The sequence below is a fragment of the Ambystoma mexicanum genome, chromosome 12 (genome assembly GCF_040938575.1).
Source record: "Ambystoma mexicanum isolate Mex_15411 chromosome 12, UKY_AmexF1_1, whole genome shotgun sequence".
Taxonomy (NCBI): Eukaryota; Metazoa; Chordata; class Amphibia; order Caudata; family Ambystomatidae; genus Ambystoma; species Ambystoma mexicanum.
The window spans coordinates 1,235,261,592-1,235,288,821 of NC_090936.1; the positions used below are offsets into that span (position 1 = coordinate 1,235,261,592).

General features: G+C 48.5%; 1 protein-coding gene across 1 annotated transcript in view; it reads right to left on the reverse strand.

Annotated features, from left to right (window-relative positions):
• Positions 1 to 27,230, reverse strand: part of STAB2 (stabilin 2) — a 1,783,079-nt gene that overhangs the window by 152,712 nt on the left and 1,603,137 nt on the right. The window contains exons 59-60 of the mRNA XM_069629923.1: positions 23,364 to 23,557; positions 11,531 to 11,672 (exon numbers count right to left, since the gene is read on the reverse strand). Of these exons, the coding sequence (XP_069486024.1) occupies positions 11,531 to 11,672; positions 23,364 to 23,557 (336 nt within the window). The remainder of the gene's footprint in view (positions 1 to 11,530; positions 11,673 to 23,363; positions 23,558 to 27,230) is intronic.

Genomic DNA, 27,230 nt, shown 5'->3' on the forward strand with positions numbered 1-27,230 from the left:
GCCTTCTCTACCAGCTATTCACTGGTGATTCCACTTCTCAAACTCTTCGCTTGGCTGGCTTTCTTTCTCCTCTCGGCTCAAATTTATTTTCTTTGTTTTGTGTTCAAATACCTCTATGGTCTTGCTCCCAGTTATTTGTCATCCTTGCTCTCCTTCTATTCCCCCACTCACTCCCTTCATTCTCAATCTCAATTTCTATTATCTGTCCCTCGCCCTCTGTCTGCCCAATCCCAATTCCTTTTGTTTTCTCTCCTTGCCCTTTACCACTGGAACTCTCTCCCGTTCCCCCTCTGTTCTATTACTTCCTACTCTTCCTTCTACTACTCTAAGGAACTATTTTCTACAGTCCTTAGTCTCTCCTTGAAAATGTTTGTAATTGAATCATTCTTCATTTTTATTGTACTGTAACTTTTTTGGACAGCACTTTGGAGTAAAGCGCTCTATAAATGGCAAGTAAATACAAATACAAAATTCTTTTGCCCAATGAACAGCTGATCATCCAGCCTGAATTGGTTCATCTTGGCGATGTAAAAACTCAGAGCCCTCTTGGGATAGAGTCTAGGCAGCCTTTCTTCCTCCTTGGATGGATGAGGTGGTGGATAGAAGGCTGGAAAACAAATTGGGCCTCATTCCGAGTAGGGTGGTAAGGGTTAATGGTCACCGGTAACGAGACCAGTGCCGTAAACCCTTACCGCCCTACTACAAGTTCCCTTTGCGGGTCCTTCCTTAACGCCTGCTTTCAGCAGGCGTTAGGGACGGGACCCGCAAAGGGACTTTAGTGCTAATAACGGTACTGTAATTTACGGTACTGTTATTAGCGCCTTCCCCATTCCCATTGAGCCCTATGGGGGCTCAAATGGGACTGGGGAAGGGCCCTGGTGAATGGGGAATTACCGGTCCCTCCAACCTTGGAATGGACCGGTAATTACTCCATTCACCAGGGCGGAGTCGGAAACATTTTGGAGGCAGCCATGCCGCAAACAGCGGCGTGGTTACCTCCAAAGTAGGAATGAGGCCCATTGTCTTTGACAGGTGGAACTCTGATACGATCTTCAGAGGTTACGAGCGACGAGCTCTACGAGTCACCTTGTCCTTGGTAAAGACTCTAAAAGGTGGCTTACAGGAAAGAGCATGAAATTCGCACAAGAGGGGAAGCCGTAACAAATGTTAACACCAAGTTTCAATATCATGTCGGCACCACAAAGGAGGTCAGAGGGGAGGTGTTAGTCTGGCCTTTTAAAAATGGAACCACCAAGGGTATCGTGAAGTATGACCCTTGTTCTGGCGTGCGCTTAAAGATAGAGCGCCACTAAATAGCCGTTGATGGTGGTCGACCTGAATGCCCTGTCTTGCCAAATGAAGAAGGAAAGAAAACACTATTGAGTTGTCAGATAAAAAGGGATCCACATCCTGTGCTCTACACAAGCTGCAGAATTTGTTCCAATGGTAGTGATATAAAGCTTTAGTTACTGGCCTTTCTGCCCAAAAGCAACACCTCCATCACATCTTCTTGAAGGTCCCAATCCCTGTACCTTAGCCTTTCAGAAGCCAGGAGTATAGGTTGAGTGTGTGTACGCTCACGTGAAGAACCAGCTACCCTTCCTGAGAGAGAAAGTCTGGCCTCCGTGGAAGATGATGTGGACAGTAGATGGCCATATCCAGAAGTTCTGGGTACCACGTCCTCCTGGCCCAGTCCGGAAAATCAGGTTCATGGTTGCTCTGTATCTCTTGAACCTCCTGATCACTTGAGGAAACACAGGAATTGGTGGGAATGCATAAAGGAGCCGGAAGTTCCAGTCTACCAACAATGTGTCCCCCCGCGTTCCTCTCGGGGGGAAATTCCCTGGAGCAGAAAAGTTTGCACTTTCTGTTCACACTGAAGGAGAACAGATCCACTTGAGGGGTTCCCCAGAGGGTGAAGATCTTTAGAAGAACTTCCCGGTACAGCTCCCACTCATGGGAAACCGAGCACTGCCTGCTCAGGGCGTGAATCCCTCCTTTCCTGAGACTGGTTGCCACTACTGCCAACAACTTGGTGTAGACCCTTGGGGTAGAGGTAAGACGGAAAAGCAGGACTCAAAACTGGTAGTGACTGTTGGCTATGATGAACCTTTGGAACTTCCTGTGCTTTTGATGGATCAGCACATGGAAGTAAGTGTCCTGTAGGTCGAGTGACAGCAACAAATCCTGAATTACTAAGGCCTGGAGGATACGTGAGAGTGTTACCATCTTGAACTTGTCCTTCCTGAGGAACTTGTTCAAGCGTTTCAGGTCCAAGATGTGTCACAGACCTCTGTCCTTCTTTGGGACTAAAAAGTAGTATGAATACCACCCCCCGCTCCTTTCCTGAACAGGTAGCAACTCTATGGTGCTCTACTCCAGAAGGTAGGACACCTCTTTCAGGAGAAGTGGGTCTGGAACAGGTGGTGTCTGGCCAGAGGGGGGCAATCTGAAGGGCGCTTTTAAAAGGGGAGGCAGTATCCGTGAGAGAATATTTGAGGCACCCATCTGTCTGAAGTACCGGCACACCATTCTTGCAAATGGTGTGACAGACGCCACCCTAACCGTGTCGCACGTCAGAATACTTTAAATAGGTATTACGGCAGGGGCCACACTGGAGGGACGGATGCGCAGATGGCCTGTGCTTTACCACCGCTACCACTGGAAGGTGAGAGAATTGTCTCTGACCTTGACGGATAGCCGGTTGCTTCCCTTTTTGTCCATAATTGCAATAACAAAACAGGTTTGCCCTTCCATTAAGTTGGGGTTGTGCAGGTTGTTTTATTGCTGCCCCTAAGGACTTTGCTGCAGCCTTGGAAGCCTGTACATTTTTAAGGCTGTTATATGCCTTTTGGCCAAAAAGTTGTGTACCGTCAAAAGGCATGCCAAGCAGTTTTCCTTGGACGTCCTGCACAAACCCTGATTTTCTGAGCCAGGCGAATGTTCGCATGACAGAACCGACCAGCATCAATCTTCTAACACAGTTAGCCATGTCAAGTCCTGCAGGAAGGGATTGGTGTATGGCTTCTTTTCCATCTTCCACCATTTTAAGGAAGCCTCTCAATATTTCCACTTCGGGGATGTGCGCTGCTGCCTCAACTATTACAGACCACAAGGTGTGCATGTATTTGGGCATAGCATCATAACGCTTGCTATCCCTTTAGGATGTAAAAAGGGATAGTCGCTAGCCGTGTTGCCAACGGGTGCAGCCTATACCATCAGGCTATCATGTGCTGGGTGTCCGGTAAGGAATTCTGGGTCTGTACGTCCTAGCAATATCTTTGTGGACTGCTGGCCCTGAGCAAAGAGACTTCCATAGTTCCATGAGGGGATATTTGAAGGCATTGTGCAAAGGAAGGACAGGCTCAACAGTTGTGCCCTTGTTTAGGAAGTCTGTCAGGCCATATTCCATTATGTAAGTGGCAAGAGGACCCCAACCTAAGGCATCCGTTACCTTCGCCATCATTTTCCGGTATGCCACACTGAAGTAGGCTCAAAGATCTCCTTGTGGAAATTCTGCCTCAGGCGAGGTTTCCAAGTCATTTGTGTCTTGTAGGGCAGAGGCTAGATCAGATAGCCTTTTTTCCTCTTTCTGAAACTCCTCAGGTTGTTGAGGAAGACCCATAGGCTCAAACTCGAAGGGAACAGGATTGTCATCCTTGTTGAAAATTCTCTGGAAAGGGGACATAAAATCCTCCCTTCTACACTTTGGAGCAAATCTAGTAGAGGGATTTTTGACTTTCATCGATGAGTGAATATTTGCCCATGACAGCGCCGACGGAGCAGACGGAGCATCGAAGAACACATTAGCTGCCAATGTCGGTTATGTCGACAGTCCTCGAATTGAGGATTTCACCGGTTTCTGAGCTCTGGGCACAGGAGATGGATGGAGATCTGAGTCCTGCTGGCTTTGTCAGGTGTGGTGGGCGTGATGGTCTTTTTCGTGGAGGAAGAGAGAACGGGCAGGCCCGCTTTCCCAAAGACCTGCATCATTTTGATGTGAAATTCTTCCCACTTACACAGGAAACGTACCTTTCTTGCTGGGGCTGAGTCTGTGGAAGAATGCTTCCGCCTCTTTTTTCTTCTTCGATGAGGAATGATGGGAGTTGCTGCTCGTGTTTGATCTTTTACAGTGCTTCTTCAACCATTTTTTGTCTTTCTTGGATGATTTATCTGCCGTGGAGTTTCTACCTTCGTCGAGTCTGTGCTTCGACGATGTAGAACTTGACGGCTTCGGAGACCATCGACCAAGGGCCAATTTAGAGGCTCTCTCTTTTCAGGCTTTAGGTGTCATAACTTGACGAGTCACAATCCGGCACAATATGATCAGTACAGTGGCATCACAGACAAATCCTGGCGGTGTCGGTTAGTGACTTCTTAGCGTCACAATCATAGCACTTTTTAAAACCCAAAGGTTTCAGAGTAGACATGATGAAGTAATCTACAGAAATTCAAAGGGATTTCTGGGAATGTTAAGACTTGATGGTCGTGAAGATTATGGGGCCTCTGTCCACAAGTTCCACTCAGAAAGATACAAATAACTTCCTGAGCGACCCTTGAGGCCACAGGTTTTTTGAGTGCCGAAGAACGCCAGGAACCAGGAGCACCGGTGACCCCTCGACCGCTGTAAAGCAAGCAATGGGTCAGTATAATGGCAGAACAATACACTGAATAGCTAGGTAACAAATATCAAGGGGCTTACCAAGGTGGAGTTTGGAGACCGGAAGAGCACAAATGAAAATGGAGGTGTTCCGTGTGGCTGCAGTATGTAGCAAGCAGCAGCGGGTAGGCGTAATACTGGAAGATTGCTGTAGAGTTTGGCACTGCAAAAACCTGTATGGAGAGGGTACTCCAAAAGGTAACAGAAGAGGAAATCCAAAACAGTCTGTTCAAAGTTCCGAGGTCAAAAGCCAGCCAAGTTCGTTGAAACCAGGGGTAATCCAAAGGAATCCAAAAACAGTTCAAAAGGTCCTGAAACAGCAGAGCAAAACAGTATCTGAGGGCTTGACAGAGGAATCTAAGAAGAACAGTCCGTAGTCCAGAATCGAGATGAGGAGACAGGAAGACGCCGAACAGTGCCTTAATGGGTCAGCTGTGAAGCACTGAATGAGCGTTCCCTCTCTGGTTTTGAAGGGGCCTAGGAGTGTCACATGACCCCATCACGTGACCGATGATATAGCACGTTTCCTTGTCACATGATCCAAGTTTTCAAAACGCTGCCGGATCTTTCTGGGGGCGTGATGAAGAAAAGAAAAAGTCTGACGTCTCCGTCGACTGTCTCCAAGACGCCAAGGCAGCTGCCAACGGTGCAATGGGTGAGTATGACCATAGCGCGTTGGATGCCCTTGTGTGTTCTTGTATAGCCTGGTCCACCGTTGCCTTGCTGTTTGAGGGAGTGAGGACATGAGGTTAGAAGGGGAAGGCAGATCAGGACCTGAGATGGAGGTCTTAGTGGCTGCACGGGTATTTGTGTGCATAAGGTGACCAGTGGATGGTGTAACAGAGAAATAGACAGTGCACCAGAGAATTTCTCTGAGGCAAAGTCCTTGCGTAGCATGCTGGGCATGCGGAAAAAAGGTACTGAGGTCATGAGGCACTGAGCATGCTATTTGTGCTGGCATCGACATGATATCGGGTCTCTGAGACGATGATTCGATGTCCATCGATGCCAGAGGCCACTGCACCCTTTGCAGGATAAACCGTTTTTGAGAGCTGCAAAGCACAAGAATATATATCTCAGAGGAGACAATCCGTTAGAAGTAAATGTTTGGTAAAGGTATGTAGCGAAGCCCAAGTGGTAGTCTAGCAGATGTCCACAAATGGGACACCAGACTGTAAGGCAGAGGTTGCTGTCTGTCCCCTTGTTGAAAGGAGACAGAGGGCCTCCTTACGAGGACAGCGGTTACCCGCTGGTGCTACTGGTGGGTTGCCGTCCTCCTCGTAATACCGAATCCGCCACCTCACTTGCCAGTGCCACAGGGACATTACAAGTCCGGTGGAGCGGGAAGTCAGGCGGCAGATTTGGTAAATCCCCCGGACTACACGGGAATGGGTTCACGGAAACACTGGCATGGTCGTTAACGGTGCTAGTGCTTCCGTGACAACTCTGCGGGTGGGTGCTGTTGCACCTGGCAGGTCAGACCTGCCGGGTGCAATGGCCTCCAACTGGAGAAGAGCTGTAAATCACGCTGGAAGCATCATTCCCCCGCCCAGGGCCAGACCGGAGACCAGAAGCAGCGGCGTCTGAAGTAAGTTGAGGCGACAAGGCCAGATAAGTTTAAATAGGTGTTTGCATATGTTTGAAGCACTGTGTGTACCTGTGTGTGCGTATGTAAGATTTGCCATGTTCGTGCACGCAGGGCCAGCTTAAGATGTGTCACGGAGCGGGGGCCAGTGCTTTTTTTAAAAAAAGTAAGATAAGACATTTTTCAAAACCCCTGCATTGGGTGTGTGGCAAAATTGTGCTGGGCATAGTAGAGGGGGTGGGGGGCTTGGGCGGGAACCACCGAGGTAGGTATTGTCACTCATGAACAGGTTTTGCATTGACTCATTTCTCAAACGCAGTCTCAGGTTTGTTTGCACGGCCTGTCTTTGGTTTGTTGCTTTCCTTGCAAACCTCTGTGTTCATCCGTTGTGATGTATTGGAAAGACTTTCATAGGCCATATGCACTGCTGGGACCTGGCTACATGCCACAAATATTGCAATTAGCCAGCATTGCCTCTTTTTTTATCAAACCACACCCTGAACTCTGGTAATTTTGTTTATCCTGTTACAAATCTAAGCCTCTGGTTAAAGATTGTTTTCTTGGAAGGGTTCAAACCTGTGCATCACTGTTTGCCTACATATATCCCTAGGTGAGGTTCAAATCCTTGCCCGAGTAGGCTGTCTCAAAACCCACTTTTCCTGTTGTGGTTTCCATGTTAGTGCATTATCTCGTGCAAGCTGTCCCTTTCTTACAGCTGGAAAAGACAGCCCGAGGCACCTGTGGGGTGTTTATTATAATGGAATCAAAAGAATACCGGACCGGCACCGTTCATTACGGCATGCCCTATTACGAGGTCCCCTTGCGGGACCCGCTCAGAACGTCAGGTCAGACCAGACGTCCTTAGCGGGTCCCGCATGGGGACCAGGGAGCTAATAACGGGCCCGTAACTAACGGGCCCGTTATTAGCTCCCTCCCCATTCCCATTAAGCCCTATGGGGGCTCGAATGGGGATGGGTTTTTTCAATGAGGAATTACCGGGTCCTCCAAGGTTGGAATGGGCCGGTAATTCCTCATTGAAGGAACCCGGTCCTGGAACCCGGTATGGAGGCAGCCATGCCCTTATTAAGGCCATGTCTACCTCCATACTCGTAATGAGGCCCTTGGACAGGTCTGAAAATGGCCAAGCCACAATGGGCCTCATTACGACCCAGGCGGTAAGTTACCGCCTGGGCCGTGACTTTACCACCATGGCGTAAACTACGTTTACGCCATGGTGGTTGGCGGACTTACCGCCCCATTCCGAGGTCGGCGGGGCGGTAAGTCCCCAATCCCCATTTACCCTTCCCCATTCCCATTTTTGCCCCATAGGGCATAATGGGAGTGGGGAAGGCGTTAATTACGCCACCGTAAATTACGGTGGCGTAATTAACATCAAGTTCCCTTACCGCCATGGTTTTTTACACCCGCTAGAAGCAGGTGTAAAATCCGCCATGGCGGAAAGGGAACTCGTGATTGGCGGTAAGGGGTCGGCGCAGCTAACGCTGGCGCTAACCCCTTACCGCCAGGGTCGTAATGAGGCCCAATGTCTTTTGTTCTGTGCCATGGCCATTTTGTCCCTTGCCTTCACCCAGGTTGAGTAACCCGGGTTTTCATTATTTGGGCATGCAGCCTTTCGCAGGCTTCTGCATGTCACGTGTGTGAGCCCAGGAAGCGGGTTGGGACTGTCTGTTCCCAATCCACACTACTGGTGTGAGGATGTCTGGAGTGCCTGAATGACTGGGACCACTGTGAACCATGATTGGTCCACGACTGGGATGCCTGCATGAGAGAAAATCTTCAATTGGAAGTCCTCTATTTTGACACGAGGCTAATCCTGGATAAGAGAAGGGGTTCTGCATCCATTCCAGGTCGATCATCTGAGTTCTCTCCGAACTACAGAAGGAGCCAAGTATCTTGGAACGAAGAAACTGACTCGTAGAACCGCTGGAGACGCTTTGGAAATTTTGGCACCTTTCACCCTACGCTGTCCTGTCAGACCCCTCTTTTCTTCATCGATCAAGAAGGCCTGCCAAGGCGCTTTGCCTCCTTAGAGTAGTGGGAACAACTACTCTTGGTGCCCCCTGCTTAGCTATCGAACAAGCCCCTTCGGAAGTGTTCCTGGGCCATCCAGTGAACTGTCCAGCTCTACCTCAGGGTATCCCACAGAATCGCTGCTGTCTTGATAGGTCCCCCATTAGGAGAGTGTGTAACGCTGTTCGCATCTGTGATTCCCACGTCACTACCCGTTGGTGATGGTCACTTTAGGTGAGTTGCTGTTCTGCTCTCCTGTTCCCTGAAGCCTGCTGCACCAGAGTATTCTTCATACCTCCTTCGGAAGCTGAGAAAAGACAACTGTCCCATCACAGACGATTGTTCTATTCCACAGCCGCTGAGAGCCGGAGCGCAGCGGAACTGCAGGACTCGAACCTACTAGCGACCTCGACTAAAATGGCAAAGTTTGGTCCGGACTTGCTGAAGGTCGGTGAGGGCTTGCATCACTTAACGGTGGCCCCCTGGCACAATCAAACTCTTTTACGCACGTATATCGCTAAAAAATTATTTGCTTTTGGCTGGGTTAGCCTGTGCTCCCTAGATATTCTCACCTTTTGAAAACTGCTCTGCAGCCAAGGGTAGATCCTACTCGAATAGTGGTAACCAATTCTTCATCGCCTCTTCCTGACTTGCTACAGCTCTGCTCTCCCAAGAAGACCTGCTTTTTTGTTCTGCCTGCGTGATCGTGCATTTTTACGCACAACTGTACTGTTGAGCACAAGGCTCCCCACTTTACAGGGCTGACTTCGAAAGTTAGGGAACGACTCAGAGGAATTGTCTAATGCTCCTAATGTGTTAACCCACCCTTCTCTTTGTAGGTTATGGTGGTGTTTTACTCCTTTGTCGCATAGGGAAACATTGTATATATGTTATTTAGTAGAGAATTTTGTGTGGTAACTCTTTTTATATAACTAAAGTTTACTTGTGTCTATTGGACCAGCCAACAATAAATGTATAGATATTTTTCATATACACTTGTCTAAAAGTAATTTGTGCTTTGTTACTGTGTGTGCTCATTGTGGGCTTCCGATCCCTCTCGCCCCTCCTGAGACTTAGTCTTGACCGCCTGCCAAGCTACCTAGATTAGTCTGGCTTATGCAGAAGGTTCCCCTGTTTCAGTAACCGAGGGTGGTCTCCTAAACTTCTGCCCACCAGGTCAGAGTTTAGAAATCTATCTTAACACACAGAGCAGCCCAGCAGGGCTCTCAATTGGTAATGTTGGGCGAGCAGCCAGGCTGAGACTCAAGGGTGGGGATGCAGGTTGGTTCTTAGGTGCAGTGAATCCCCAAGCCCCCACAAAGGAATGTCTACACACTATGTTAGGTGCTAACGCAGCCCTTTTATTAGTACCATAAAAGATAACAAGTCAGTTAGATATACACAAATAAATAAGACTCACCTTATATTAGAAATCTAAACAGGTAACTTAACTTCATATATAATTACAGTTCTATGTGGTACCAGTGTTGCCTTTAAATTCAATTGTAATGCACCAACTGCTGACAGTTATTAAAGAGCATTTACATTCTCAGGCAAGGGTTCATTCACAAAACATTACTGTAGAAAGGCAGGTAATCATTAGAACATGTTCACAAATATGGGTGTGCCCCTGCCTATATCTCAAACGGAAAGTAGCAGTGTAACGACTATCCAAAGTCTTATGGATGTCTAATTTAGTATTCCATTGTCCAGACGCCTTATTTGTGGCGGTTTGTGGACAATTAATCTGAAGGAGGAAACTCACTTAACTCATACATGTACAACATTTGTAGGTGAAATGGAAAACCAAATGAAAGGTCATATAGTTTTAAATTTTTCATGTGGTTCAAAAATTCTTTTTGTTTTAAATAATAAGACATACAAAAGACACAAAATGTTCTAAATACAATATCAAAAGTAAGATAAAGAAAGTCATTAAAGATCAAATATAAATCAAATATTGATGTTTAACATAACATAAATAAATGTCAAAGTATCCCATCAATTCAGATTAATTGGTGTTCTTAGTGCATACTTAAAATAAAAATAATAAATTGAAAAGTATTGTGTAACTGGGTGATTGATTTCTGTAATCTTGTTTCATTCTTTTTTTAAACCATGTTTATTTTTGGTTCGAAAGCATATAAGTGATTACAACATAGCGTTTGACAACATTAATCTCTTATGTTCTACATTTTCTTATGTTCATGTCTTACAGTTCCTTAGAGTTCGCATTACCTCCAAAGATTTTCGATTTTCAATTCCCTCCCTCCCCCCTCCTCCCCTACTCACACTTGTTTCATTCTTACATCCCACAGTACATACATTTGATGCTTGAAATTGACATTGAATCGATATTTCAACAGTTAATAGGACTATTTCAGTATATGGAATGCTTATTAGTAGTTAGTGGATTTCCAGAGTTGTCCTACTAGTCCTGTGGCAGTGTGAATCCTATGTCAACGTGATAATGAATGACAAACACAATTTAAAGAGGGAGGGAGCCCAATGGGTGAATACTGGTTCCCTGCACTCTTCACGTTTCAGTGGTCGCAGAAATTATTAAGTCCCTATTAAGGCCTGGATCCCAAGTTTCAGTTTGTGCTTTCAGTGGAGAGCAGAGCAGTTCCTGGAGACAATCACGATAAATTAGATGTACGATGGAGCTATTGTATTTGTTCACCTGGGAATCTAGATGCCAGTGTCTGGTTGTGATATGTCCAATGAATGTAGAAGGGCAATTTGTGGTGGGTCCTTTCCCTGACTTGGGAGGTAAATATGACGTGCATCAACACCTGTGTGTGCCGCCTACACCCTGCTGTCTCTGCGGAGTCAGCTCCTCCCACTAACGTGGGTTAGAGCTGACACTGCAGGGTGCTTTTTTTCTTTCTTGTTCCCCGCTTACCAAAATGGTAAGCATAGGACACCCCCGCAACCGCTAACCCCTGTTACGGCACCCAAGAAGACCAGGGGACACCCCTGCAACCCCCGCTATGCTTGGGCACAGTAAATGTCACCCTCATTTTGAGCGCCCCCAAAGTGCAGTGACTGCGGGGGGTGCACAAATGAGGGCGACATTTCGGTACGATTCCAGGGAGACTGGCACATTTCTCATTTTTTACAACAGACACACCCATATTGTACAACAAGGACCCCCTGCAAAGGCACCACAGATAATTTGTGGAACAATACCCACTGCAGATACTGGCGACACCTGGGAGGGTGCAGACCCACACCATCTGTGAAACACTTGCCTTGGTAGTGGAGATCGGCGCAGTCTGCGTCAATGTGACATTGGCCATTGTCTTGAGAGCATCGATCGATTGGAAGCGTCTTCACTTCACAGTCCAAGCCATCCCCAATGTAATTGTCTTTGCAATCACACTTGCTTTTATCCTATGAATTAAGAAGAACAACAAAAGGAACCTTAATTCATTAAATAGTTCAAATAATTTGAATGTTGTGCAACGCAAAACCTAGGAAATATTTTGACGTGTCTAAAATTATTGCACTAGATTCAAAGTTTTCCTCAGGTTTGTACAATGGCCCCTAGAAGGTGCACTCACCACTCTCCATCTCCTTCTGATCAGGTGTTTGCTTTAACAATTTATATGTAATTCTAAAATTCTGAAAAAAGAACTTGTCAAGGCAGCATTTGATGGAAAAGAAAAGCATTATATGAAAGACTTGATGATATCCAGCCTGGTCGGGCATACACCAGTTCCTGGAACTTGATCAATGGTACCCCAACTCCATACTGCCCTCCACTCTGTCCCAGCACACCAGTCATTGAAACACATACCAAGAAAAAGCAGTATTGTCTAATCTCAACAGATTCCTCCGCTCCCTCCACCTTTGAAGCCTGGCGCGATCCCTACCCAATATGTTCTATGATCACAGTCTGTAAATGGTCCATTGCTCTTCTTACAAACGGGGGGAAGAACTTTAAAATTACTGAAAGGGCACAATTGTGGCATTATGCAAAATGTCCTAAATAAATCAATAGATGAACAGGAGATATTACTCACTGTAATGTTCTTTCTATGGATTCTTCTCTCGCAGATTCCTCATCAGATAGATATTCCTTCCAGCGTCAGCTGCTCGGAAAACCTTTCGACAGAGGGCCTACTGAGCCTTGACTCGGCCGTTGATCCCTCTTGACTCGATGCAGCGGTCGTCTACTCCAGACGGGATGCTGGTCGTCATACATATACTGCCTCATTCTGCCCTGTATCCCAGTTTGCAACCTTTTTCCCCCCAAGCTCAGCTGTTGCGGAGGAAGAATCCAACAATTCAGCTGAAACAGCCAAAACTCGTAGAAAAAAGTAAAACTAAACAAGGTTTTTTTTTTTTTTTAATCTTTTTTTTTTTAAATAGCGACGAACGGAATTGCAAAGGATGCAGAAACACACAAATAAGTTCTATGGCAGCCCTTTAAACGAGAGCTCGTCCGTTTCTCCCAGTATAGAAGTTAGTCATCAGCTGCAGGCACTTTCATAGCAGGGCCGGAAGGGAAGGTGATGAGGAATCAGCAGGAGAAGAATCCATAGAATCCACACAAAGAACATTACTATAAGTAATTTCTGCTTCAATGGATTGCCTGTGTCCTGCAGATTCCTCATCACATGGACTCCCCAAGCAGTATGTGTGACGGAGGCGGGATGAAAATCCCTATACGAGGAAACTTTGTAAAACCGCTCTTCCAAAACGAGCATCAGCTGCACGGGCTACACCCCAGCAATTTGTATTTGTATTTATTTTATTTGCATTGCTCGCCTTGGCCGGAGGCATCTGGGCGCAATAGTGTTTGGAAAGGGTAAGGAGTGAAGACCAAGTTGCTGCTGGGCAGATGTCCCTCACTGGCACCCCCCTTTGTAGAGCCAAAGAGGCTGCCACTCCCCTAGCAGAGTGGGCTCTGATGCCGGGAGGTAATTCCTTCCATGCATTGAGGTAGCATTCTGAAATGCAGAGTGTGATCCGTCTAGAGATCGATTGCTTGGAGACAGTCAAACCTATCCTTGCCAACGAGAAGGCTACGAACAGTCGGTCAGTTTTTGTAAATTCAACTGTTCTTGCAACATTAAAGCTAAAAGCCCTCTTTGGGTCCAGCCTATGGAACCGCTCCTCCTCCTTGGAGGGATGCGGAGGCACATAGAAAACCGGCAGGTCAATAGCCTGGAGCAGATTTGATATGGCATTTATAACGCGCCTATGCACAAGTGTTTTAAAGCGCGATGAGGCAAGGGGGGGGGACAGAGGGAAGACAGGCAACAATCCTACTAGGCCAGGTGTCATTCAGATCGCGCAAGTGCATGGGAAGGGGAAAGTGGGAAAGTGCAAGTACATGGGATAATAGAATAAATAACAATAAGTAAAGTACGGCCAGCAGGTGGCAAATGCAAGGGTAAGTGCAGACATCAGGACATCAGGTGCTGGTAGTGGGACTGTAGTGATACAGAACAGTCCCCAAGTGCATGGGTTGCCAGGAAGGGCAATCCAGGTGTGCGACTGGCGGGGGAGGTGACCTGGGCCGAGAGCAGGGGGTGGCCAGGTAGCCAGTGTAGTCAAGCCAGGAGTCATCAGGTCAGGGGAGAGTAAGAGAAAAAGCAGAGGCAAAAAGAAAGGTTTTGAGGTAGTTTCAGGAGGCAGGGAGGCTGTTCAGAGGGAGGCCCCAGCCGAAGAAAGAGATCTACCACCAACACGTTGTTTGGAGAAGCGACTGACCCTGAGGGAGTTGGAGGCGGTTGAACGAAGAGCTCGAGAAGGAAGATATTTAGGAAGAGAGAGCTAAAGGTATTGAGGCCCCAGCATCCAAAAGGCCTGGGGCCTCAATAAAATTCCGAGACAAGTTTGGGGAAAAACCCTGGTCGTACCTTTAGAGAAACCTTCGAAAAAACAGAGATATGGCGGCTTGCAGGGCAGGGCCTGCATCTCACTGACCCATCTGTCTGACATAATGGCCACCAAAAAGCAGTCATCAGAGTAAGCAAGTGAATGGAGCAAGAATGCAAAGGCTCAAAGGGAGTCGCCATGAGGAAGATGAGAACTAAGTTAAGGTCCCAATCTGGGACAACAAAAGGAACGGGCAGAAACGTATTCACAAGACCCTTCAGGAACTGGGCCATTACCGGGATCGTAAAGAAAGACCCTTGATCCGTGGACCTTTTGAAAACAGGCAAAGCCGCCAAGTATCCTTTGACTGTTGCAATCTGAAGGCCTCAAGAGGTCAGTAACAGAAGGAACTCCAACAACATAGTGGTGGGGCAAGAAATAGGGTCAGTCTCGCATTCTCTGCACCATGCCTCGAATCTTCTCCACCTGCATGCATACAACAATCTTGTTGATGGTCTGCGTGCAGCCAGTAGCACCCCAAATACCTACTCTGAGAGGTCCCAGTCATCATATGTCCTCTCAAGAGTCACGCATATAGATTGAGCGACTCTGGGTTCGGGTGCAGTATGGGACCTTCTGACTGACCAAGTTCTCCTCAACCAGTCCGGGGCGATCAAGATCAGGGTCAATTGAAAACTCCACAACCTCCTGAGAACCCACAGGAAGACAGGAATTGGAGGCAAGGCATAGTGGAGGTCGTAGCCCCACTCCACTAAGAATGGGAGAGGAAAGATAACTCAGGGGCAACATGTTTGTCATGGTAGCAAGACAGCGCATCGCAACACAGGTTCGTATCCCGATCCCGTGCTTTGAAACCACTCCTGGTATTAAGCGTGTTATAAATGAACAATTATTATTATAACTGCATCCCCCAGTCCGCCTCTTACTGGGAATTCCCCTGAGCAAAACTGCTTGCACTTCCTGTTGTATTCCGGGGCAAACAGATACACTGTCGGGGATCGCCATTGAGCAATGATCTCCTATAGGGCTTCCTGGCACACTTCCCACGCATGTAAGACCATGCTCTACCTGCTCAGAGGGTCCGCCAATCCGTTCTCCATCCCTGCCAGATTTACTGCTGAGACCAAAAAGCCAGAACCACAGCTGCATAGCCTCTCTGCAAAGGGGAAGGTGACGCACACCTCCCTGCTTGTTCGGTTGTGCATGGCTACCATATTGTCTGTCATAATCAGGAAATGCTTCCCTTTGAAAGAGGGGGCAAACGCTTTCAGGGCTCACAGCTCCATTCTGTTGAAGTACCATTGGGCTTCCATCATGGACCAAAGGCTGCTCACCTACAAATCCTCGCAGTGTGCTCCCCAACCCTTCAGGGAAGCATCCGTGACCACCCTGGCCTGGGGCCCCCACATGTTCTCGCTGCTGGCCCACCAAGAGAGATTGTTGGCCACCTATTTGGCTTCTTTTAGAATGTCCTTTAAAGTGCCAAAGTCCTAGGGCCATTGACCCCGCAGGAGCCATTGCAGAGACCGCATTTGCAGTCTGGCCTTTGGCACTAGAAAAATGCAGGAGGCAATGAGACCTAAGAGGCAGAGGAAGGAAACCACTGGCAAGGTGGTGTGGCTCTGGAACAGTTGCACCATCTGCCTGACACTGGCATATCTCTCCTCGGGGGGGGAAAAGCCTTCCCCACCCAAGTGTCTAGAACCGCTCCGATGAACTTGAGCCTTTGTTTTGATGTCGTGCAGGACTTCTGCAAGTTCAGGGAGAAGCCTAGCCTGTGGAGTAGCTAGCAAGTATCCTCGAGATGGGACACAATCTGATTGTTGGCTTCCCTCTGATCAACCAGTCATCCAGGTATTGGAGAACATGGATGCCGGATCTCCTCAGGTGGGCTGTGACTTCCACCATAAGCTTGGTGAAAACCCTTGGAGCGGAGGTCAACCCAAAGGGGAGCACCGTGAACTGGTAGTGCTTGTCCCCTATGAGGAATCTCAGGAACTTGTTGTGCTTTTGGTGGATCAGCACATTCTTAAGATCTATTGACACCAGCCAGTCCTGAAGCCTGAGAGCGTTGAATTTCTCTCAATGTCACCATCTTGAACTTGTCCTTTTTCAGGAACTTGTTCAAGGCCCTGAGGTCCAAGATGGGACTGAGTCCAGAAAATATCAGGAATACTAGCCCTATCCTCTCTGCTCAGGCGGCACCTCTTCCACGACACAGTTTAAAAGATGGGCTTGCAGTTCTTCCAGGAGCTCCTGCTCCTGGTGATGAGGAGGAGGGTGTGGTCTGTCCGGAAAGGCAGACAGTAACCCCATTGGACGAGCTGAAGGGCCCAGGCAGTGGAGGTAATCTCTTGCCATTGGAGTCAGTGCTTGCCTATCCATCCTCCAACCGTGGAAACATGGGGGGAGAAATTAAAGCAGCTTTGAGGGTGGAGCCGCCACAGGCACTGCGGCTGCCATCTGCTGGCCTCTAGATGCCCCAGTGCCCCTTCCAGAGGATGGGAAATGCCTCTGCCCATCCTTCGTTGTGAGAGCTGAGCCTTCCTGCCAAATGAGACAAACCACCTCCATCCTCTTCCCATTGAGGCGAAGCCAAAGGCAGGTTTAGCCGGCTGTTGGACAGCTAGTCCTAGAGACTTGGCGGCAAGCTTTGAGTCCTTAAACTTTTCTAGTGCCAAACAGATTCTCGCCATCCAAGGCGATATCCAGTATCTTGTTCTGACGTGCACAGATACGCCTGTCTCTTCAATACAGTTGCCGACCCCATGGCCCTTCCAACACAGTCCGTGACGTCCAGGCCTGTCTGCGATGACTGCCGGGCCACCTCTTCATCATCATCCACAGTTCTGAGAAAGTCACCTGTTGTAACTATGTATTTTATATGTTTCTAATTTGATAAAGGTTTTGTTAAAACCATATACAATAAAACATTTTTTTTAAAAGTCAGCTGCATTTCCCCTTACGGAATGTACTGAGAGGCTTCCATATAGCCTTCCATAAACCAAAAGTGTACTTTGCTAAAGCTCAGGACGTGTTAACTGCTTAAGGGCCATACTGCCAGATGAAAACACTTTTTTGGCATGGGCGGCAACTTTCTTCCCTTCCCTATCTGTAGGGAGTATAGACAGGGATGTGGATGGCCTAGTGTTCATAGTAGCTGCCTGCACCACCAATCCCTCAGGCGTTGGATGAGAGGAGAGGTAAACTGGGTTTTCCCTTGCCAGCTTATATTTTTTGTGAATTTGGAATTCACTGGGGGAGTGGTGCATGGACTCTGCCATAAGGTGGTGACGGGGTCAGTAATAGCCACATTGAATGCCATGGCCCTCTCTGTAGAGGGTCCGTCCTCCAAGATATCTGTGAGGTCATAACCTGACAAGGGTCTGGCTGTCATGGCCACTAACTTGTGGACATCACTTTCCTCCTCCAAGGGGTCCAGATGGACCCTGTCCTGGTGCCTTTGGCGCCAGGCTCATAATAAAGTGTGCCCTACTCACTTTGTGTCCAAAGCACGTGCATCCAGGCCGGGAATGGCCATTGGAAGGCATTGGAAGGCACGTGCAGAAGTCTATGGGAGTGGTGAGGTGGGGCCGTAAGGCAGAGCTAAAGGTGAGTGGCTGGGGCCAGGCTATTTAAGCCAGCCCCTCCCGCGTGTAGAGGCTTCGCGTTAGTCTGCTGTGTGCAGCATAACGCTTACCGCCGTCTGAAGCTCCTACCTGTTTTCCAGCTCAGCACGCATCTCAGCAGGTCCTGGACGCCATCTTCAGCGCGCACCTAACCTGAAATCAGCCTGCATCTTCAGCGCGCATCTTACCTGAATCCAGCCTGCATCTTCAGAGCGCATCTTACCTGAATCCAGCCTGCATCTTCAGCGCGCATCTTACCTGAATCCAGCCTGCATCTTCAGTGCGCATCTTACCTGAATCCAGCCTGCATCTTCAGCGTGCACCTTACCTGAATCTAGCCTGCATCTTCAGCGCGCACCTTACCTGAATCCAGCCTGCATCTTCAGCGCGCACCTTACCTGAATCCAGCCTGCATCTTCAGCGCGCACCTTACCTGAATCCAGCCTGCATCTTCAGCGCGCATCTTACCTGAATCCAGCCTGTATCTTCAGCGCGCATCTTACCTGAATTCAGCCACACCATCGCTCACAGCGCAGCTCCTTCAACTCAGCATCTACAGCGTGCATCTTACCTGTCTCTGCAAATCCATCGCCTGCAGCTCGTCACATCCTCACCTGTTCGAGCGCAGCTACACAGGAGTCTTCTTCTCGTCCAGCATCCTCTCAAATCTTCCATCTATCAGCTGCTGACAGGTTCTCGTATTGCTGCTCTCCATCATCCGACGCCAGGCTGCCCCTGCAAGAGAAAAGGAACGCATAAGGTTAGAAACTGCATAAACATTTAACGCTTGGCCGTGCAATACCTGCGCCTTGCGTACCATCTTTAAACCCTACTTACCTTCTAGTGGGGCCGCTCCATTTCCCTCCTGGCACCGTGTGGGCTTGCGTCCAACACCGCGACGCAGCGTGGCCATCTTCACACCTATTGGGAAAAGGAAAAGACATTATAAGAATTACGGACAAGAATCATTTGGAAAGACATTGCAAATGCATACGGGCAATAATCATTGTTATGAACACTTACCTGCAAAGTGGATTGGTCGCAGCCGGTCTGGGCCATCACGTATACGGACCAGTGAAGCAACTAGGTGTACCTACAGTGCTCCTGCTGAAGAGAAGCAGGACAGAGAGCTCATCTTTACAAAACAACAGGTGAGATTTTATGGGAAAACGCATGCTCCTCTCATTCTGGCAAGAGGGGTTTGAGGGGGATCGCGATTCAGCCACAGCATTTTCACTGCCTCTTACCTTCTCCCAAGGGAATTGCCAGCGACCAGAGCAGTCCACACTACAGCAGCTGGGGGTAAGTCTGCATCCAGGGGTGCCAAGGCCAGGGAGGGCTCCAACTATGCCCCAACGTCCCTGCAGAGATCAGGTGAGCGGGGCGCTCCAACCTAGGTTATCTGTTAGGCAGAAACCTGTGCAGTTCCCTTAGGGACCACTGCAAAAAGTTTAAGACTACAGGTGTTAGCAGTAAACCCAATTGGTAGCAGTCTGCACCACCCAGATTTACCTGGTAGCTGTGGCTGAGCAGTCAGACTTCTCTCAAGAAGAGTTAGGCAGTATATAGAGTATACACATTAGGTACAAAAATACAGTAGCACAAGCAAACACTGCCCAGAGCTTTGGTATAAAAGTATATAATTATTTATTTAAAAACACACTTGTAAAAATACACTGGCACAAATGTGTCAAGCAAGTTCAAACACAGTCACTAGAAATATATACACTTCCCTGATTATTTATTCGAAAAGTCTTAGGAAAAGAACGCCACTTATTATCAACACAGAGGGGAGCGCTTAACCAAGATGGCACTCCAATAATTATTTAAAAAGGGAGAGAAAAGGCAGAAATAGGAAAACACACAATACCAACACTTTTAAAGAACCACAGCAAGTCAAGAAAGGCAGGGTCTACTGTAGAGCAGAATGTTCATAGGCCAGGCCCACTCTTGGAGAGAGCAAGGCGGAATGTGCCCAGGATCACACAGTTGAAGTACACTTTAAAAGTCTTTGCAGATAGTTCAAAAAGGAGTTAGATCAGTTCAGAAAAGTTAGTTAACAGGTCCGAGGTCACCCCAGGATAGAGAGTCAAGGATTTACGAGACACCTTGAACAGTCTGTTGCAAGAGAGACCAGGCGGGACACAGTACCTGACATGGTGAGAAAGCTCCAGCGGGGGCAGTTGTTCCTGGCAGCGGGTGCAAGTCGGTGCTTCGTCCAGGGGAAGAGAAGATCTCGACGTGGAGGAAAGCTGGAGGTCATTGCACTGCCAGGGAAGAAACTACCCTTTTATTCGCGGTAGTGGTGAAGCGTGGCTATCCGGCCGCCGGGGTGCTTGGCACGGGCGATTCGACCACGAGACGATCCAGGAAGGCGAAAAAGGGCAAACTGGTTAACCCCACCAGCTCAAAGGAAGAAGACTCTCCTGGAAGAAGATCTTCTCTGTCGTTGGGAAGTCGGTTCAGCGGGGCTCCACCGGTGGTGTTGTCGTTGCAGGTCGGCTCAGCTTCTCCCTCTTCGGATTCTTTAGGTCCTTTGGAGACTTCTGAAGTTCCAGTCCCCAAAGCCCTGCTTTTATGCAGCAAAACCCCCATTCATCAGTCCTAGCTGTCACTCAAACATGCTAAGTGGTGAGCCGGGCGGCTCACCACTGGGCCAATCACCAAGAGTGCGACTTGAGTTGCTGAGGCAACTCAGTCCAGGGTGCCTATTCCCCCCTCCCACACATCCTGTAGACCCAGACAGAGTGGCACCACTTTTGGAGGCTTCTGTGCAGAAGCCCGCCAAAAGTGGAACAAAGGGCTCGACTTGGGTTGGAGTTACAGAGGCGAACACAAACGCCATTTTAAAACCGAGTCCTGGCAAAAAGACCCAACCGGGGAATAAGTATTAAATAAATAACCCAGCGGTATCTTTAACATTGCACCAAAAAAGTGGTGCGTTTAAAATGAATGGGAAAATCCCATAGGAAATATTTTGTGTGGTAACCACTGCCACCAGCCAGAAACTCGACAAGGGGGGACTGGACAGTGTCCCCTTGGAAAACAGACCCAGGGGCAATCTAATTACCCCTACCAGTACTTCCACAATATGATGGTTTGTACTGGTTCTGTTCACAATTTGAGACTATTAAAGCCAATGGTGACTTTACATGCCCTGGGAGACAGTAGTCAGTCCCAGGGTATGGAGTCTATGTTTGGGGGTCACTATGACACCCCTGTGTTACTGCACTGAGGGTGCTGTGTAACACACTTACCAAAAACACATGAAGCCCTATGGAGTAAAAGACCCCACATTACGTAGTCAAAGGACATTCTCAAATCATTCCTAAGAGTGGGAGAAAAAGAGTTTCATTCTTAGCAGGAGAAAAAAATAAACCCCAAAAATCCAGCAAAGCTGCTGGGGGACTCACTAGGTTTGGGAAATTAGCCTATACAGAGAATTCTCCCTAACATTATCCAACACCCTATCCACTGTTGCATGATATTTTGTGTTCAAATACCCATAAGGATGAGCTTCTTGTGTCTCCAAATCAGGAGAGTTGTCCAGGCCACTGGCATCATGGAGGTGCTCAACCAAGGTGACTAAGTCTGTCTGGTCAGCGAAAGAATCTGTCTCCAGAGCCTGTATAATCAGGGTCGAGGTTCAACCACAGTGTTGTCTAAGATTGTCACCATAGTGCCGAAAAAACGTGTTTCTCTACTGTGGGACGAACGAGCGGTCAGATATCGGCACCGGAATTGAAGGTCCCGTGCCTACCAGCGCTGTAAGAGGCTTTGGTGCCGGGGGCACTTGGCAACAATTGTCGCCAAGCCCAAGGGCATCGACGATGACGACAAGTTAGTCAGCTTGAGGATGGGGTCACCAGGCATGACTGGAGCCACCAGGGCCTTCTGCTTCTTCTGCTTCGAGGAGTCACCCGTACCTGCAGCCGCTTTTTGAAGCATATCAAGCATCTTCTTTAAAAGCCTCCCACTCAGCCCTGGATTTAGGCCCCGCTGACTACTTATTGTGCTCATCTGAAGAATCAGATCCATGCCTGCAGCAAAGACACTGTTTATTTTTATGGACGGAAGAAGAAGAGTGGCTCAGAGGGTGCAATCTCTTCTTTGATTTGTTTCGATGCCTATTCCTCTTTTCAGGAGTAGGCCTCTCAGTATCGGCAGGACGGTCGAGCTAGCCAGGGACTGAGATGGGGGCCGGACTACTATGAGTTTCACAGCCCTCTCCAGCTGCGATTTTGGGTTAATCTTTCTACAAGAACCACAGTCCTCTGTGACATGATCGACACAGAGGCACCACATGCAGATGCCATGTTGGTTAAGTGATGGACATCTTGGAACTGCAGTGCTTGCAGCACTTAAACCCTGACACTTAGGGAGTACGTATTGGGCCTAATTACGAGTGTTGCGATAAGGCAACAAAGGCGCCTGACCGGCGCCGTTGTTACCATGCCGCAACATTCTGAGTTTGCTCGCGAGTGCCGCTCTGGACGCCTGGTCAGACCAGACGTCCAGAGCGGCACCCGCGAGCAGAACAGGATGCTAACATTGGTCCCGTTGTTAACGGAACCCTTGTTAGCATCCTCCCCATTCCCATTGAACCCTATGGGGGCTCAAATGGGAATGGGGATGCACCGGGTCCGGGTCCCGCGAATGGGAATTACCGGGCCCGCAAAGGTCGGAATGACCCGGTATTCTCATTTTTTGGGACCCGGACCGGAGTTTGGGGGTAGCCATGCCGGTAAAAATGGCATGGCTACCTCCAAACTTGGAATGAGGCCCATTGGGCCTCATTATAACCTTCCCAGTCCGGAAACAATGGTGTCGATAAGCTTACCGGCACCGTTGTTTCCGGACCGGCAAAGTACAAGTCTGCCTGCCAGAGCTGCTGTGCCCAACAGGTCTGACCCTTCCAGGCACTGCAGCCACCGTAGGCAGACTGTCACGGAAGCACCTGCACCATTAGCAACCGTGCTGGTGCTTCCGTGGTCCCCATTCCCATAGCGTCCCATAGGATGCTATGGGAATGGGGACTTACAATTTGAAGGCACCTGACTTCCCAGACTGCCGGTGTTGGAATCCCCCAGTGTTACCCGGAAGTCAGGCACCGGTAAATTATTCTGAGTCCGGCGGCAACCCGCGGGTAGCACCGGCAGGGTTACGGCCGGATTCGGTATGAGGCCCATAGTGTCGAAAATTTCACCGAACAAAGACATCATTCGTCGGATAAAAATTCTCGTGCGAGAGTTGTTCCGTGAGCAGCGTGCTGAGCACGTGGCAAAAAAGAAATGAGGTACAGGGGCGTAGAGACACAGTATATGTACGATGACCGATGTCAAGTCCGGAGTCAACGATGACACATCAACTCAAAAGGAATCAACAGTTGAGTCGACGTGCTCTATGCACGCTGTCGAAAACAATTCTGAGCAGCTGACACTGAAATGGATATTTATCTGTTGAGGAATCTGCTAGAGAAAAGCAATCCATTGAAGAGGAATCTGCAGGAGAATGCAATCCATTGAACATAACATACTTTAGTTGACACCCAATTGCTATTGGTCTGTGCATCTTCTCAGAAGTCATACAGGTCTGTTAAACTTACTGGTCCGGTCATTGTACAGATTGCGTGCTCATGGCATCCGCCATTGAGCCCATCGGCACATGGATCTATAGGCAAGCATACATAGCCGTCCCCTTTGTATCCCTTTGGGCAGGTGCAGGAAACTTTCAGACCAGTCTGAGAACACTTGGAAGACGGGGCACAGCCACCATTGTTTTCTTTGCAACGATTCACAACTGTATGAACGAGATAAAAAGACATGACACATTTAGTATTCATAACCGAGACATGACCTCATCTGTACTTTATCACGGAAGCCAGTTTTAGCTGGTCAAACAATTAGCCCTCACATGACAATTGGCCATGATGGGCTTAGGGTACAGCAGGCGGTAAAGGTAGGTTACAAACAATTTATTTTATTTGTTTATTTTTGTATTTGTGAAGCGCCTACAGCCCAGAGACATCGAGGCGCTGTTTCAAGAAGATGTCTTAGTTACGTGTATACAAGTCATTGCATAGGTTGCAGGGAGCAGGTGTCTTGCAGAATAAAATCATACTGTTGGATACATACAGTGAAGGTCATGGTTAACTTGTGTAAGAGCTTGGATACAGAGTGTGCATGCATACATTTTAACACAAATTATACCATTGATACAGCAGGGTGATTGGCGGTCTGCACAAACAACATTCTTTTGATTGCTTTCCTGAAGGCTGTTTGTGACTCAATGCTCCTGAGTGGGGGCGGTAGCAGGTTCCAGTTAGTGGCCGCGATGACTGGGAAGCTTGATCCCCCTGCACGAGCCCTGAGGCTTTTGGGAATGGCTAGGCGGGTGGTGTAGATAGGTTTAGTGGGCCTGTTGGTGAGAGGGAGGGTGAATCTCTGAGAGAGGTAGCAGGGTGCAGAGTCATGGAGACGTTTGTGGGTTAGTACCAGAGACTTGAAAATGATACGCTCCTTGATGGCCAGTGAACAGATTTTCTCGTGGCCGAAATGTGGTCTCTTCTAGAGATGCCCGTGGCTGCTCTAAGGGCATTGTTTTGTACCGTCTGGAGTTTCCTGATGTTTTTTGCAGAAGTCCCTAGCAGAAGTGTGTTACAATAGTCGAGTTGTGAAGTGATAATTGCTCTGGAGATGGTGAGGTGGTTTTGTTGCATTAGGAAGGGTCTAGCTGCAGTGATAAGTTTCGAGTGATAGGCCGATGCGGAGGCAATAGCGTTAACCTGCCTGACCATGGTGAGGTTGGAGTCTAGGTACACTCCCAGGGTTTTGACAGCTTGAGATACCATGATGGGAGTGCTGTCAATCATGAAGGAGTCGTAGTTTGCACCCAGTTTCCTGAGTGTTTCTGGCGAGCCGATGAGTAAGAGTTTTGTTTTTTTGCTATTAAGACACAGCCAATTTTCAGCCATCCAGGTTTGGATTGTGGCGTAGATAGTGTTAAGGTTTTTCTGGTCAGCCACATGGTTTCCTGATAGGGGGATGAGGACCTGTGTATCATCAGCATAGTTGGTGTATGTGAGCCTAAGGAGCCCAGATAGTTGAATAGTGACCTTGTGAACAGGTTGTAGAGAGTGGGCGAAATACAAGATCCTTGTGGAACTCCACACTTGATTAGTTTGGGCTGCGCACTAGCTAATTCTGAGAAGACCTTCATTGCTCTTTCCTTGAGGAAGGATGAGATACAGTCAATGGCATTTGGCGAGAAGTTGGCGGCTGTGGGGAGGTGGCGACATAGCATATCATGGTCAACCAAGTCGAAGGCCACTGATAAGTCTAGGAGTAACAGAAGGACAGGTTTGCCTACATCTCTAAGGTCATCTATCTGGTTTTTAAGGTCCAGTAATGCAGTTTCTGTTCCGTGGTTGGGACGAACGCCTGACTGGCGGAGGACTAGAATATGAGTCTCCAGGTATTTCTGGACTTGGAGGTAGGCTGCCTTATCTAGGATCTTGAGCAGGAAAGGGACCGTTGTTATAGGTCTGTAGTTTCCCGGGATTTTGGGGTCGAGTGTGGGTTTTTTCAGCAGTGGACGCACCCAAGCTTCTTTGAGACAGGAGGGGACTCAGTTGGATTTGAAGGAGGCGTTGACGAACGCTGTGATGAAGGGTGCCAGGGTGGTGCGCTGTCTTTGATGAGCTGGGCTGGACAGGAGTCACCCTTGCAGTTTGAAGGCTTGATGGAGTTGAGGATTGCTAGGACGTCCTGTTCCTTCATCTCTTCGAATGAAAAAGCTGTGATATCGGCTGGGGAATCCCGGTGTAGGTCGGATAGTTGTAGTTTTTGGAGGCTAATGATTTTGTCTTGTAGGGTCTTCAATTTGTCAAGCATAGCTTCTTGGATCTTGTTGCACCAGTCTTTGTCCTTGGTTACGGAAGGCGGGGTGGGCGCGGGTGCTTCCAATTCTCTGAAGATTGCAAAGATTTCCCTGGATCCCGATTTAGCCTTAGCTATCCTGGAGGTGAAGGAATTGGCTTTGGCTGCAATGATGGTGGTTTTATATTGTTGGGTGATGTTTTTGAGGGCCATTTTAGCCGTGTCACTTGGCTTGGCCTTCCAGTCCGCAAGGGCTGTCCTTTTATTGGTGCGTAGTTGGAAGAGTTCAGGGGTGAACCATGAGTTGGTAAGTTTGGCGATTTTGGCTTTTCTCTGGGTGAGTGGGGCAATGGTGTCCACAGCTTGCGAGATGATAGAGTTGTAGGTGGCGGCGAGGGTGTCTGAGTTATTGGTGAATGGTGGCTTGAGTTCGGGACCCAGGAGGTGTGGAAGTAGTCTTTTCTTGGTAAGTTGCTTGGAGCTTCTGTTGAGAGCAGGTAGCATTGCGATAGGGCAAGCGGTGGGTGCTTTAGCGATGTTAAGGTCAAAATGGATGGGGGAGTGATCTGACCATGGAATGGGAGTAATGGCTGAGATAGAGGGAGGGCAGTTGTAATGGGATATCCAGTCCAAGGTGCGTTCTTTGTTGTGAGTGGCGCTATCACTGCTTGTTTGATGCCCAGTATGGCGAGAGCATTGTTAAGGGAAGCTGCATGCCCATCAGCCGGGTCATTTAGGCCGAGGTTCATGTCTCCCAAGAGGATGGACATAGTGGATTTTTTTAGGTTGTCAGCAAGGGCATGAAGGAGGGCATCTTGGAACTCAGTGACCAGCCCAGGAGGGCGGTAAGTGATATGGAGGGTGATGGTGCAGTTAGGTGATGGGTTAACCTTAATGAACATGTAATCGCAGTTGTGGCCTAGGTGCCCTTGAATTCTCCTCATGAGTATGGTCTGCTTAGCAATCAGTGCTACACCTCCTCCTTTCTGCACACCACGGTCTTGTCTGAAGATGGTATAATGCAAGGGCAAGGGCTGGCCCTGAGGCTTCGTGTAGCCAAGTCTGGCTAATGACAAGTAGGTCCAGGTTGGAGTTGCAGAGAAGGTCATGGATGTCCAGCGCATGGGCAGGGAGTGAACGAGCATTAAGGAGAGCGCATTTGAGAGTGGTTAAGGGGGCCGGAGTAGCCATAATGGGTGAATGTTTAGGGGAGACAGGGGAGACGGCACTATCAGCATGAGATGTGTCGCTTAGAGGAATACCAGTAGATCTAGAGACATGTCTAGCAGCAGTGGAAGCACATATGGGGGCACAGGCGCCAGGAGCAGTAGCATGGGCCCCACCAACAATCGCCGGGCTTTCAGCAGTGCTAATGGGGTCACCCGCAATAATGACATGGGCAACAGTCGTAGGCATGGAGTTACCAGTGGCAATTGTGGGTGCATCAATAGTAGGCATGGGTTTAGCAGAAACAATTACAGGTGCAGCAGTAGAAGGCGCGGGGTTACCAGAGGCAGTTACATGGGCAACAGTAGTAGGCATAGGGTTAACAGCAGCAATTACAGGTGCAACAGTAGTAGGCATAGGGTTAACAG